The following is a 15,003-nucleotide window of genomic DNA, read 5'->3' as shown; positions in this document are numbered from 1 at the left end:
CCGTGGCAAGAAAGACGAGCTGCTGGAAGCCGATCAGAATCTAGTTTAATTCCTCTATTATTATAGTAATTGAAGTAGATCTAGTCACAATATTGTAAGTCAAAGATGCAAGTGTGGCAGCACGTCAAGACAAACCACAAGGCCCATAGCCAGCATTTAAAACACTGTGGCCATGTCAGCTATGGAAGACCTCAGTTAGCTGAACAATGCACCTCCATCGAACAGTCTAACCAGCGTCACGTAGACCAGTGCTGCATTACCTGGCGTGTTTCTGGGTGAGAAACAAGAATGCAGCCAGACCCTTTGAGGAATAGGGATGTTCACCACCCTTCCTGCCCCACAAGGTACAAGCAGATTTCAGAAAAGCAGCCGTTGCTGTTACTTACGCCCGCAGTAGGCGTGGAAACAGACGCTGGGCTTTGTTAAGTGATAGACGTAGTACCCTCCTGGACAAGCCTTGACGTCAATGGTGGTGTTCCACAGGCAGCAGTTCCCATTGAAGCTGGCACAGGCCTGGCGTGAGACGATGCCGTCCGACTCTCGTGGGTGGCTGCCGTTCAGCCAGATGGGAGCGTGCGTCCCACAGTGGTTCTCAGGGATGCAGAAGGTGGGCATAGCATCGCCGGCCATGCCGGTGAAGCGGTACCACTCCCCATTGATCTGGTTGTCACATGTGGGCTGGCCGTGGGAACCATTTATCTGATGATCGGTGTTCCTCCAGGGCTCGTTCAGGCTGATGTAGGCAGAGCAGGGGTCCAGGGCTGAGGCGTGCGGCAAGACAAGAGAGAACTTCTAGTAGGTATCAAATTGAGCTGTTGACTTATAATTGCAAGGGACACAAAATAATTTCTTTTTCTATTCTTGGCTTAACAGAATCATTTAGACAGAGATCCCTGGGGTGAGAGAGCAATACCAGCTAACTACCTCGTGGAAAACTCTCTGACAGCTTGAACTGAAGAAATTGAAGAAATGAACACTCAGAGCTCTGACAACATTATGCAACTGTGTGTCTTGTTCTTTAGCTCCTGTGGACCATGACAAAAAAAATATATACATATCTAAGCAAACCTGAGGTCTGAGGAGCAATTTTGCCAGAGGAAACGTGTTCTGAGAGCACAGGATCAAGCCTAGGACATCCACACATGAATTATGTGCTAACTGAGCACCTGCAAGCACCTAGGGGCACTGCCACACACCTTGGAGAAGAGGACCCAAATTCAAACAGGTTAAGCAGCCTCTAAAAACCCTCCTATAGCTCATTTCAGCCCTCATAATTGAGTTGAAATAACCACAGTTCGAGATCACTCCACAAAGCATCAGTTAAAATGCAAGCTACAAGATGTACAACAGAATGCTATCTTTAAGATGTACAAAAAGAAAGCATTCAATTATTAGATCCCTGCATAATTGCAAGTAATCTGTAAGTAAAATTTAATAGCTCCTACTCATTTCAGGGCACAATTTTAAACAACTAATTATAACAACTGCTCTCTCAGATCACAGCAGAGCTGATCCATAGCCCAGCTGACTGCCTCTAACCGAGACAGGTGAGCTAGCAGAAAGCGGCCCTGCTCCATTTAACTGGATTTCTGTTCTTCTCTGTCTCTTGTACAGCTCTGTAGATTTATACCTAGCTGAGATTAAAGAGATATAACTCAAATCTGTACACTCTGTATAATGCTGCAGTGGGGCAAGAGTGAGAAATGGCAGTCCCTTGTATTTAAAGATCCACTTAGATGTACCCTGGTCGTCTTCACCTTCTGTCACCCACTCTCCCCCCTACCTTTATGATTTACAGCATCTACTGAGCTTCTGTGTGATGATATTGCCTCACTGTGTCTGACACAGCCTCCCCCCATCTCTTTCTCATCTTAAAATCTAGAGAGCAGGAAGGTCTGAACAGAAAACGTTCAACTCTACTCAGTCATGTTCCTCATAAGTCAACAAACCCTCTCTGGCTCCATAAAAGTTGAGATATTTGTATGCAGAGTGTTTGCAAGGGCCAAATCTAAACGCACAGACCTCTTGGTATGCATGTGTTGTGCTCGAGGAGCATCCCTTCTTGGAGGCCTTTCTGAACCTTATGCAAACAATTGCAACAGAATAATAGCACAGGGAGGGAAAAAAAAAAGTAAGAACTGAGTGTTCATTACATTTTCAGCACTTTCTTCATTAACCCTGATTTGCCAGCTTCCTTTCACTTCCAGTGAAAGTCCAGGGGTTTCATTTCCACATGCATTTAGTACCTGGTTAAGCACCATTTACCCTTAACTAGCTATCTGCTAATAAGCAAAATGAATGCTAATATTGCCTTGAGTAAGGAGAATTTATTTCTGTTTGCTGGAATTAGGCTAATAAAACTGATCATCCTGAATAAAGCCTCTCAGGACTGGAATACACTGTGCTTTCCACGTCACATCTCAAGTTCTGAAACTATTGTTTCATTTTGTTTGAACAACAGCAGGATGCAATCTGGGGGGACATTATGTTGTTCCTATTAAAGTGGATGTAGACAAACCTCGGTTCAGAATGTTGATTTGCTTCATTGGTTTTCAAGTGACAACTATACGTGCTCCTGAGAATGGGCTTCAAGTCACCCTAATGGAGCTGTATCCTCTGTAAACACCTGCCTCACTGACATGCTATCTTGTACCTTCTCATAAATACACCATTTCCCCTGAACAAAACCATCTTCATCCACAGACATGTTTTGTTTGGCCTCTGACGCAGTATAAAAGCAGCAGCAGCTGCTGCAGGCACAAGAGTGTTGCAGAGCTGCAAGCTGGCACAAGGAGAACGTGTCTGAGTTTCACAGAGAATCCATAATGTAGTAATTCAATATGAGATGTGCAGAGGAGCAGATTCACTCCCACCAAAAGCAGCCCTTAGCATTCCCAAGGAGAAGGGGGCCTGCAGCAGGAGTCTCTGATTGGATTCACCAGGCAGTTCTCCACAAGCCCTCTTTCCTGCCTCTCCTTGCCTCCCCCTAACCACAGGCAGCAGCAGTGTGCCTTGATCCCACTCTCCAAGAGCATGCTTGACTTCTCAGGACAGTTAAAGATGGGTCCTGGCTTTAGTTTGCACACTTCAGGCATTTGGTTTCCATGACATGATTTGGTACGACCTAAGGGTGAGTCACTGACTAAGATTAAAAACTCCTTGTGTTAAAAGCCAAATGAGGCAAAAGCAAGGAATGCCCTGTCAGTTTCCCAGCTGGGCAGCACCAAAAATAAACACGCTCATTAGCTCTCATATGGTATAATTAACTTTATGAAATATCCTTTGTAGATAGACTCTACAAGCACTCACTCAGGGAGATCACGTTGTCTCCTAAACAGACAGGAGATAATTCAAAGGCAAAATTTACCAAGATGAAGATGCAATGGCTCAGAGGGAGCTGGAAGCAGGGGAATGAAATAGCACACCCTCCCATCTTCCATTTATCTGAGGTTCAGGCAGGAGTAAAGGGGAAGAAGGCATGCAGAAAAAGCAGACTTAGCTCTCTAGAACACTGCAGACCATCATAGCCACCCTTGGGCCACCAAGGCTGCCCCAGGCCAAGTCCCTGCAGACACCAGGCACTCTTTGGCAGCCCAGCCTACCAAAAACTAATTTGAGTTTTTAAGAAAGTCCACAAAAATGTAGGACAAACCAATCAGTCTCTCATCTGCTCTCGCAAAGGCTGTAAACAGTAGGTTTTTGCACAGGACATACAATGGTCTCCAGTCCCCTCCATTTTTCATTTTTCTTGGCTCAATTTTTTTCCTGCCCAATGCCTTTCTGCATGGTCCAAGTAATTCAGTCTGACAAGCACCAGCTACCAAGTAAAGCTTTTCCATTTGTAACCTTGATGACATCATTAGCTCTCTAGCTGATGTGCTAGCACGTACACTACATGACAAATCAGGCTCTAGCAAGCACCCATAAGCCCGCCAATCTGCAGAGACTGATCCCGTGTACACTGTATAACTGGAAGTCTCTGCCCTGGCATGAATAAGCAATGAAACGAGCAGCACTGCATTATGACTTCAAATTCAGTTAAGAATCTCTCTCACATCTCCCAGTCTTTCACCTGAGAATACCAGTGTCTGCCACGGACCTTAAAGATGATGAATGGAAGGCAATGCCTCTTCACTCACCCATTGAAGATGCTGGCTGCAGCTGGACCACGAAGCAGAGACAGAAAAACAAGTACTGGAACATCCCACTCTGCCAAGGAACAGTTAACACTCAAGTAACAGAGCCTTGAAAGACCTCGCACACACTCTGTGCCGCCTTCCCTCAGCAGAGCTTCTGACCCCAGGCGTTCTGCAAAGCAACTAGGATAGCAGTCCTGGAAGTTTATCAGAGGAAGAAGCTGAAGGGATGTGGGATACAGCTCCAGCCTTGACCTCCAAAGAGCAGCTCTGCTCCTTACTGTCAACTTACTGATCGATCTCATGTTTTGGACTCAATTCACTATTGTTTTCTTGCCTGACTGCCCCACAGTGACACCTCCACTATCTTATCTGGAGAAGAATTCTAACCAGGGGACACCCGGACATCCCAAAGGGATGGAAAAGAAGAACAGATGGGTGCTTGTTGTTATCTCTTCTCCTTCCCCAAGTCACACAACTTCATGGCTCCCCCTCAGTCAGAAAATGCCAGCTAGAGAGCTTTAACTGCAGGAAATAGTGATCAAAAGGAGGAGAACTGAACATCCTGAGCAGAGATTGCAAATGAGTTCTGGGACTTAGGCTACAATAGGAACATCAGTCATCGTGATGGAATGGTGTCTCACGGGGAAGTAAGCTGTTCCTATGCTAGGCAAAGACCCTTTCCACTTGTGATCACATAACCCAATCACTGCAGCAAGATTATCAAGCAAGGAAAAGATATATTTCTGCAGTAGTCTTACGTTTTCTGTCCCAGTAATAAATGTAAGAAACCCAATAGTACTGAATTAAGTTTAATGTAAGACTGAGTAATTGAGGATCTCTGCCTGAAGTGCTGAAAGGCAGCTAGGCTAAGCTGCAGGTCACAACCTCATGCTCTGTCTGTGGATGAGATGACTGTGCTAGTCCTCAGCTTACCAAAACCTCTTTTACCAAAGCAGACCAAGCACCACGACTGTCAATGAGACCTGCAAAGGACAGAGTGAAAGAACACAATGGGAGCAACTCTCATTCCACTAAGATGTAGTTCCTATTACAGCAGAGACCAGATTAAAAGGTATGTTTTAACGTATATGCACATATATACATCTATACATACACAGGCCCCTCCCTGCTTACAAACGGTGCTTGTACAGTTTCCAATGGGAAATCAGCTGTAAGGTCTCCGTCTACAGGGAGTAAAACTAAACTTTCAGCAATTGCATAATCAAGCCACTTTCCCACTTGTCTTATGCCCCACATTTCTGCAGTGGGCTGGTGCAAGGGAGAACATCAAGACTGACGTGCTTGCTACAAATTCCAGATGGAAAAACACGGCTTTGTTCTTTTCATCTTGAATTTGCTCGAGACGAGGAGTCAGGTATTTAAGTTCTTTGTGGAGACAGACCACCTGCACTGTCAGGAAAAGTTCTCAGTAGTTTCTCTTCCATGCTTCCCTTGGCAGTGCAGTGCAATAAACGCTCCACCCCAGCACTGGGGTCTTTCTCAGCAGCAAATGATTCCAACGAACAACAAAAGCTGCTTTATAAATGACTGCTGTTGCTCCCACCACCACTACCACCACTATTTATGGTTGTATCATGCTGACAGCTTATAGCACTAGGAAAGTTTTTTTTTTCCAAACACAGGAAAGGAAAAAACTTCACTACGCAAAGCTAGTAAGGCAGATAACCCACAAAAGGTGTGAATTCCCAGAAGAGAAACTAAAATTGAACACAGAATAAAACAGTGAGGCACAGGAAGTTATATTGTGCCATTTTCACTTACAGGTTGATTCATACTTCAGATCCTGGGTAAATAAAACTGACAGGCTTGAATTGAATTTTCTGTCTGCATTAGAGGTATGCACATTTCTCTCTGAACCATTTTATTACTAGCTGCTTTTATTCTCTAAGTAGTATATTAGGACTGATACAGCAGTATTTTGACACACATACGAATGTCTATTAACAATTAACGTATGGAAATAAATTGCATTATAGCAGTTTTGAGCCTCAATGGTCTCATAAACAGTCACTTTTATGTTATCAATAAGGGACTAAAGCCAGAGATGCCCCAGCATTCCCAGAGATGACTCTACCCTGAACTGCCTAGAACAAGAAAACAGTATAAAGTTGAAGGCAGCACACTGCCTCTAAACATCCTTTTGATCCACAGAAAAGACAGACTGAGTCTTCTAGAAGAAGCAGCAGTTGAAGCAACTCTTCCATCAGCACTTTCTTTTTCACTTTGCAGGTTACTTCAGGTGACATACATAGGCCTGGTTCCACCACAGATAACAGTGTTCTGTACTGGAGCAGAACACTGCACATCTCTACCTCAGAGGGCCAGAGCAGTTGCTCCTGAGGGTGAAATGAAGTCTGCTGCAAACAGTCCCTCCAAGAGACAAAAGAAATCCAGGGGAGTACCCTATGGCCTACACTTTCTAGGCAGACCTGATAAACCTGTTCTTTCTGACCTTGGTGGTTTCCTCCCACCAAAGATGAGCAATCCTGACTTCCCAAGCAGCAACAAGAATGAGGATCAAAGCAGTACTACTCAAAACCGGTCATCAGTGGAGAATAAAAGATATGAAGAGGGAATGCAATCCTGAAACAGAGGGCTGGGATTTTGTTTTGGTACCTAACACATGAGGGTTCCCAATCTTGCTGCTAAGCTTAGTTATGTCTATTCTTAATGGCATTGAAAGGTGCAAATGGTGGAGGTGGCATTATTTCTCAGCTCTTCCAGAGATGTGGGCCTTCACTGTCCTTACACAAGGAACTCCTACTCTTCATAAAAGGATCTGGGTTGGAAAAGCTTATGCTGTATGAAACAAAGTAATGAATTTGTTTGAAATGTGTAATGAAAGTGCCTCAGTGTTTGCTAAGACCAGCCTTTTTCTCAACCATCAATGTTTGATTAAAGAATAGTGTGCCAAGAAGAGCTGCTGGGCATGAGCAACTTCTGCAGCCTGCCCAGAAGGGCCAGGAGGAAGAGCTAATCAGCACTTCCTGCACCAAGAGCAAGAAGAGCTCAAGCACACGTGACAAGACCCCTGTCTGCGATGGATTTGAGGATGTATGTTCACAATAAGCCCTGACAGGCTGCTTAGATGGATTGCAGGAATGTCAAGGACTCTGAGATAGCCCTGATTTCTGTAAACAATTTGTCCCAGGAGACAGTGCCAATGGGAAGGGCTGCTGAGATCAGAGAGTGAGCACAAGTTTGGTGAAGTACAAGCAAACTCAATACACATAAAGCATAAAAGCCATATGAAAATGAAACAAGTACACAACTCCCAGTGGATAAGAGCAGTGACTTGCGTATCCTTTCTGAGCCCTCTGATGTTGAACTTGGTGTTTAAGAGTGTTTCTTCAAAAGTCCTGCAGTACCCAGTGTTATTTCTATGACTCTCCATTTCCACAGACAGGTAGCAAACCTGCAATTACATAACTCAGGCAGAAAGAGGAGCAGAACCCATCTTTCACAGCCTCACAGGGATACAGCATCACACCAACTTTTCCAATAGCCCAGGGGTTTTGTTACACTTCAGGTTTAATTTCCACTTTTGTATTCTATTTCTCACTCTTTTTACGTCTATACAGAAATAAAACCAATTTTAAGAGCAATATGGGAACAGTTAGAAAAAAATACTTCAGATACAACAAAAATAACTCCTTAAGTGAAAATAAAATAGTGGCACAGGAATGCAGCTTCCATTTACAATTCTGCAAAGAAAACATAAAGGAGATCAAATGAACTGCTCCACTGCTCCACTTAGAAAGGTGAGGCAAGCTTGGCCAGCTTTACTTGACTGATGCAGTACAATGATCTGACAGCCAGAACACAAACTAACATCAGTGTTAGAAGTCGCAGCAACGTGATCATCATGTGGAAGAGTTACAGGGGCAAAGAAAACATGCGCATTCTGTGGTCTTCAAGACAGAGGCCGGGAACACCTCCTCTGGAGCTTTGCAGACATGACAAAAGGGAATTGCAAATTTCTCCAGACAATTGTAAACTTGTTTATTTGAAAGGTCCTTCACAAAAAAAAAAAAAAAAAAAAAAAGAGAGAGAAGAAGAAGGATTAAAGCACATGACAACAAAATTGGTAGAACCAGAACGCTGCACTAGATGCTGCTATTTATCCTTCATGAGGTCTTAAGAACACAATGTTGTATTAAGATTCTGGAAGCACTCTCTGCTCTTAAGATGGTGTCAGTGGGACAGGAACATACTTATAGAATCACAGATTCACCAAGGTTGGAAAAGACCTCCGATATCATCCAGTCCAACTGCCCACCTATCACCATTACTTCCCATTAAACCATGTCCTTAAGTGCAACATGTAAACATTTCTTGAACACCTCCAGGGATGGTAACTCCTCTACCTCCCCAGGCAGCCCATTCCAGCACCTGAGCACTTCCTCTGAGTAGTATTTCCTAACATCCAACCTGAGTCCCCCCTGGCAGAACTTGAGGCCAGTCCCTCTTGTCCTACTGCTAGTTAAATAGAAGAGGTTGACCCTCACCGCACAACGACCTCCTTTCAGAGAGTTGTAGTGGGCAATAAGGTCTTCTCTGAGCCTCCCTTGTCTTCCGACTGAGAAATCCCAGTTCCCCTGGCTGCTCCCCGTAACACACGTGTTCCAGACCCTTCACAGCTTCACTGTCCTTCTCTGGACACACTCCAGGGCCTTAATATCTTTCTTGTAGTGAGAACAACTGAACAGAGAGCACCTGAGGTGCAGCCTCACCAGGTCTGAGTACAAAGGGATGATCACCTCCTGCTCCTGCTGGCCGCAGCATTTCTGACACAAACCAGGATGCCATTGGCCTCCTTGACCACCTGGGCACATTGCCAGCTCATATTCAGCTGAGCATTGACCAATACCCTTATGCCCATTTCCTCTACACAGTCTTCCAGCCACACTGCTCCAAGCCTGCAGCGTTGCCTGGGGTTGTTGTGGCCACAGTGCAGGACCCAGCACCTGGTCTCGTTGAACCTCATCTCATTGGTGTCAGCCCAGCTACCCAGCCTGTCCAGATCCCTCTGTAGGGCCTTCCTACCCCCAGGCAGATGGACATTTCCTCCCAACCTGGTGTTACCTGCAAACTTACTCAGGGTGCACTCAATTCCCTCATCCAGATCATCAATAAAGATATCAAACAGGACAGGTCCTAGTACTAACCCCTGAGGAACACCACTCATGACTGGTTGCCAGCTGGTGTTAACTCCATTCACCGCCGCTTTCTGAGCCTAGATATCCAGCCAGATCTTCATCCAGCTAAGAGTGTACCTGTCCAAGCAATGGGCTGCCAGCTTCTCCAGGAATCATAGCAGTCAGAAAGGACCTCTGGAGATCACTGAGTCCAAATCCCTGCTAAAGCAGGTTTCCTACAGTAGGTTGCACAGGAAAGTATCCAGGCAGGTGTTGAACAGCTTCGGAAAAGGAGACTCCACAGCCTATCTGGGCAGTCAGTTCCAGTGTGTTGTCACCCTCACAGCAAATAAATTTCCCCATGTTTTTAGGGAACATCCTCTGTTCCAGTGTCCACTGCCTCTTGTCCTGTCACTACACATCACTGAAAAAAGCCTAGTTCCATCCATTCATCGGATATTTATAAACACAGACAGTATTATCTTTCAGTTTTGGCTGAACAGCCTCACATCTCTCAGCTTTTCCTCATATGGGAGAAGCTCCAGACCCATCATCATCTTTGTGGTCCCCTGCTGGACTCTCTGTAGGATATCCCTGTCTTTTTTGAACCTAAGAGCCCAGAATTGGACACAGTGCTCCAGATGTGGCTTCACCAGGGCAGAGTAGATGGGGAGGAGTTCACCTCCCTCAACTTGCTGGCCACGTTCTTTTGAAGGGATCCCAGGATACCACTGGTCTTTGCCAGAAGGGTTCATGACCAGTCTGTTGTCCACTAGGACACTCAGGTTCTTCTCTTCTCTAGCTGGTCAGCCCCTAACCTGTACTGACACATGCAGTTATCCCTCCCCAGGTGCAGGAACCTATACTTGCCCTTGCTGAACCTCTCTCTCTAAGATGCGTGGCATCCCTCCCAGCAGAGATTGTGGTGCAGCAGTGTCTAGATAAGCAAGACAGCAAGCTTCCAGACTGACAAGGCCCCCAGAACAGCCCATACTTCAATTACAGACTCTTCCTTTCCCCTTGTCATCTGTAGAACAGCATCTAAGTACATGCAAGAACAACTCTGTTAAAGCATTTTCTTGCTTTCAAAACAGATTTTGGTGCTAAGTGTCAAAACCTTCAGTCCTTCTGGATGTCGAAATGAATGTGTTCTTACACAATTGTTCTGAGTTGTTTGCCACTACACGGCAGCAGACAAGGGCTGCATGGAGGAAAAGGGTTTGTCAGCACTGCTGAAGCAAATTTCAGCAGTGATTAAAGGCAGCTCACCACCATCAACAGCCTCTAGTCCCTCATATCTGACTTTAAAAACACACAAGAGACTTCACCGTTGGAAAACTTGGCAATCATGAAATTGTACAGTTGGACATGATAAGAATCTTCTGGCACTGAACATCTCATCCTAATGTTCCATAAAGTTAGGATTAAGTACACAGTCTGCTGATACATAAAGTTAATGAATTAAAGACACATCGTCATGACTAATCAGACCACAGCCACTGAAAGTCTCACTAAGGAAGGAATACGAGCTTAAAACTTGAACTTTCCTTTGAAAAATCATCAGAAAGCACTACAGAAATATGCTAACTCTGATTGGTAAGTTTTAGGTTGCTGGGTGTTACTCATAGATTCTTATTCTGCAACCTGCTACATGTATTCAGATGTTGACAGCTTTCACAGGGAACTACCACACTGGTCAAACAAAGATGGGCACCTTTGTTGGACCAAACATCTCTACTTCTACCTCACCACCTCGATTGCTCTTGAGATCCCTGTGTTACGCAGCTAGGTATGGCAGCAATATCTCCGTCCAAGCTTCTTCAGGAAAGCTATTATCTGCACCACCGTGGCCTCAGTGATGTTAAGGTCAGGAAGAAACCACCTAAACAAAAAGAAACGGAGGAAACTCAGGAGACGGCTGCCACACATATGATATATAGCTGGGGAAAGTGATGTTACTCAAGAGCACCAATTCAAAAATTGAATAGTTATTTATTGTTCCAGAAGTACATTGCTCTTTTATACATATGTCATAAATGATACAGGATTTTACACATTTTCAGGTTTTTGTTTTTTGTGTGTGTGTGTGTTTTTTTTTAAAGAAGGACTTTTCTCCATGCTCCCTCCCTCATCCCAAACACACACCATGGATTCAGCTACAGGATTGTGTTCATTTTTTTCCCCTTTAAAACTCATCACACAAACAGGATATAACAGATAAAAAATAATCTCACAATCTAATTAAATTGAAAGACAGAGGAAAGGGGGGAGGGAGAAAAAAAAACCTAGAAACATGCACCCTTTCGGTCCAACATGCCATTGAGTGAGAAGAGGCAGCAATCCAGCTATATTTCCACATCTGCAAGGCACCTGGCATCTGCTTAACACTGATTTCTGTTCGTTTTGTTTGTTTTCTTTTAAACACAGTTCTTGACAAAATAAACAACCAAAACCAGAAGCCTCTTTTATGACACAGTGAGCAACAGTAGTGAAATTTCAAAAACAAAGCAGCAAGCTTCTCTGTATATAAAGCTCAGTGCCCTTCTCCCACCTTCATCCTGTCTCCACAGTATTTATCAGCAGGATGCTAAAGAGACTGACCAGCTTCGAATGAAGATGCATTTTATCTGCTTAGAAATCAGCCAGCCTTGACTAGAAGAGAGGGAAACAGGCTGACTTTCCTTCCTCCGTTTCTTTTAGCTAAGAACGAGAGATGTCATTAGCCAGTCCTAAGAAATCACGACCTGTGGGTGCAAAGGTCATTTAAAGCTACTTAAGCAGGGGAAGGTGCTGGAGAACTGAAGCAGTTCTGTGCCTTGCACTCTAAGAGCCCTGGGCTTTCAAAAAGCCTTTGGGTGAGGAAAACGCTTTGACCGTATGAGATCTTTCATTCTATTACACAAACAGTCAAATATCAAATTGAATTATACCACATTCCAAAACTGTTCAGCTAAGCAGGAGTCATGATTCTGAGATAGTTTCATAATCCCTTAAGCCTTCATAATTCCATAGTCCAGGTGGCTATCAGATTTGGTGTAAGGGGGGAATCTCCCTCCCATAAGACTGAATATAAAAACTCTCATGCAATGCTGCCATTTATTTCTAGAAGGAGCTCAAGGGCATTGGGACATGAGTTGATATAGTTAATAAGGAGTATTCCAAAATATTAATTATCAAACATCCAAAAGAGAACTTGGTTCCTTCTCTCACTTGGCTCACAATCAGTCTGTGCTACAAATAAGCAAAGGAGGAAGTCAATGGAGCACATGGGTCAGGGCTGGGGAGGGGAAGCTCACGGTTTTCCAGTAGAAAGCAGTCTTGTAGTAACTTTATAAAAGAGACCAGGTCTGATCAGAAGTGTGCGTGTTAATGGCGTTGGAGCGCAAGTTCTGATCACCAGCCATAGCTCCAGGTTCCCCTTTTATTTTTTGTTAAGAGAGAAAGAGAGAACTGAATCAGGTAAAGGAAACTTTAAAAAGCTAAGCAGGCTGCTGGTGTCTTATCAAGAGGCAGACTCTGCAGAGCTGGAAGAAGACATCCCTACCCCAGCATTACATTCTCATGAACCCCCCCAACCCTGTATTTGTACACAACTGCCATTCACACAGTTTTAAATATGACTATTTGCCAAGCCCTTTTCAGAACTAACATTCTACAATGCCCCATCTTCAAATTTAAGAGATTTCCCCTTACAGTCCTTTCTCTTGATTAAAGGTAAAAAAAATAAAATAAAATAAAAATAAAAATAAACACAAAACCACAACCAAAAACCCTCCACCCGCACACCACCTCCCAGCTTCCACCTGCAATGCTTTAATTAAAAAGGCAAGAGCTATGAACAGGTTTTTTGCCACGGTTCAGAGCTTCTCTGCTGATCAGTCCTTTTCATCAATTTGTTGGATGGGCAGGTGAACCTGCAGTGGATCTCGAAGCCTCTTAAGGTCCAATTCTGCCTAAAAGTAAAAGAAACATTATAAAGAAGAGGCTCCCAATGCATCTTTTCACCAACCCCAGGCACCTTTCCAAATTGGAAATAGTTTCTGTATTTCCTCATTTTTCCCGTCTGGAAGGGAAGAAAAAAAAAACACAAGCTGAGATTTGGGAAAATCACTTCTATCAGTTCAAGACTCTTGCACTGTACTAATCCAAACTTGCTAACATGCAACCAGAATACTAAGAAGGAATATGGTAGGAAAGAACTGATCCCCTTGAACTTTTAGTTTTCTTTTAAAAAGAGTTAGATTAATGGGAATGGCCAAGACTTCAGTATTGAAAAGCATAAGGAAACCTCTAAGTCTTTCACACAGTCTTGTTTTGATCTTTCTCTGCTCTTCACACAGCTCCTTCTCCAAAAAAGAGGGATAATGCATCTTTGCCTTGGATATCCTACACTGTCATTTCCAGAGCCCGAGAACAGTGATACAGAAGAATGAAAAAGTGGTAGCTCTACTTTTTCTGTTCATGCCTTTTTTTTTAATAGAAAGTCTCTCAAAAATGAGGATAAGTATCTGCTCAACTCTTCAGTTTATCAGATCCCACACTGGGGACAGTCTACCACAAGTATCTTCCCCTACAAGAAATTTGCCATCACTTCCAACAGTGAAGCTTTCTTGAACATTATTTTCTAGGTCTGCAACCCAGTGCACCGAACTGCTGTGTGAGGGAGAGACAAATTGAATGGATGCAAGTCTTCAGCCCTCACTAAATCCATCTGGTACGTAGGAACTGAGAAGAAAGCAACTCTTGAATTAGGCTCCTTTGAGGCACAAGGTGCCTGAAGCAACTCAAAATTTGCTCTCAGCCTCTAAAAAGGCCCTTACAGACAGATACAGGGAACTGCTTCATGTTGATTTACACTTCTAGCTGTTCTATTCCTGGGCACATCAAAGCTAATTCAGTGATTGCACTGGGGCTGTGACAAGAAAATAGGCTGAAAATCTAAGAACCACTCTTGTTTGAGGTGCATCTATTAATAGCAGATGAACTCACAAGCAGTAATTTGCCTTACCTATGGAAAAAACTCTTATTACCTGAGCAATTGCATCCTTGAGTTGATTGTATTTCTCTAGATCAAATCGTGACTTTTTGGCTCCTTTATGGAAAAATAGTAAGTATTGTCTGTCTCTCGCATCTGGATAAACATACTCCTAAAAAGAAATAAAAAAGAAGTGTAGGAATAAAGCATCACAACACAGGATACTATTAGCACAGTATATACCAGATGCGTTTTGGAAGTCAGCTTCTGATGGTTAAGGCACAGAACCAGACTGCATTGACTAAGCTCTCTGACAGTGAGGTGGGGTGACCGTGTCTGGTAGCTCAGCTCCCACCTAGTCATCTATCCACCTCTCTTCAGCAGGATCACTGAAAGAATTGGAAGGGCAAAAGGCAAGAACAGGAGTCCGGTACCACAGCTTTTACTAGGGATGCTCTACTGCAAGAAGTCCCAAATTTTTAGGGCACAGATAACCCTAAGCAATGGAGCCGTTAACACCAAATCCCACACAGCCTCAACACACGTCTGCCTGCTGAAATTAACTTTCCCTTGCACCAGCATATCACACAGCTCCCATCTGGTATGCACGCAACGATCAGGCTGTCAGGTAGAAAAAAAGCTGTTTTCATAGTTACGCCGTTTCTGAAACAATGAGATTTCAAGTCTGGCAGAAAAGGTACTAGCTGATACAGACGACAGTGTTTTCTGC

The 15,003-nt window shown here is 43.9% G+C and overlaps 2 protein-coding genes across 4 annotated transcripts in view; both read right to left on the bottom strand.

Annotated features, from left to right (window-relative positions):
• The window catches only part of OIT3 (oncoprotein induced transcript 3), a 123,973-nt gene extending 118,895 nt beyond the window's left edge, over positions 1-5,078 (bottom strand). For 2 of the 3 annotated variants that reach the window (XR_010622802.1, XM_065746684.1), the window contains exons 1-2: positions 2,023-2,121; positions 387-761 (exon numbers count right to left, since the gene is read on the bottom strand). Coding sequence is in view for 2 of the 3 variants with exons in the window: in XM_065746684.1 (XP_065602756.1) it covers positions 387-761; positions 2,023-2,056 (409 nt within the window). In the remaining variant the exon portion in view is untranslated. Of the gene's footprint in view, positions 1-386; positions 762-2,022; positions 2,122-4,139 lie in introns of those variants that run through there. The other variant, XM_065746685.1, reaches the window with a different exon arrangement.
• A 6,192-nt stretch (positions 5,079-11,270) lies between these two features.
• MCU (mitochondrial calcium uniporter) overlaps positions 11,271-15,003 on the bottom strand; it is a 65,752-nt gene continuing 62,019 nt past the window's right edge. Inside the window, exons 7-8 of the mRNA XM_065746692.1 lie at positions 14,329-14,445; positions 11,271-13,251 (exon numbers count right to left, since the gene is read on the bottom strand). Of these exons, the coding sequence (XP_065602764.1) occupies positions 13,174-13,251; positions 14,329-14,445 (195 nt within the window). The 3' untranslated portion in view covers positions 11,271-13,173. The remainder of the gene's footprint in view (positions 13,252-14,328; positions 14,446-15,003) is intronic.

This window comes from Cyrtonyx montezumae, unplaced genomic scaffold (genome assembly GCF_038088225.1).
Source record: "Cyrtonyx montezumae isolate F1298 unplaced genomic scaffold, pur_monq_1.0 scaffold_4, whole genome shotgun sequence".
Taxonomy (NCBI): Eukaryota; Metazoa; Chordata; class Aves; order Galliformes; family Odontophoridae; genus Cyrtonyx; species Cyrtonyx montezumae.
Note: the sequence above shows the minus strand (reverse complement) of the source record. Positions and strands in the feature narration are given on the sequence as shown.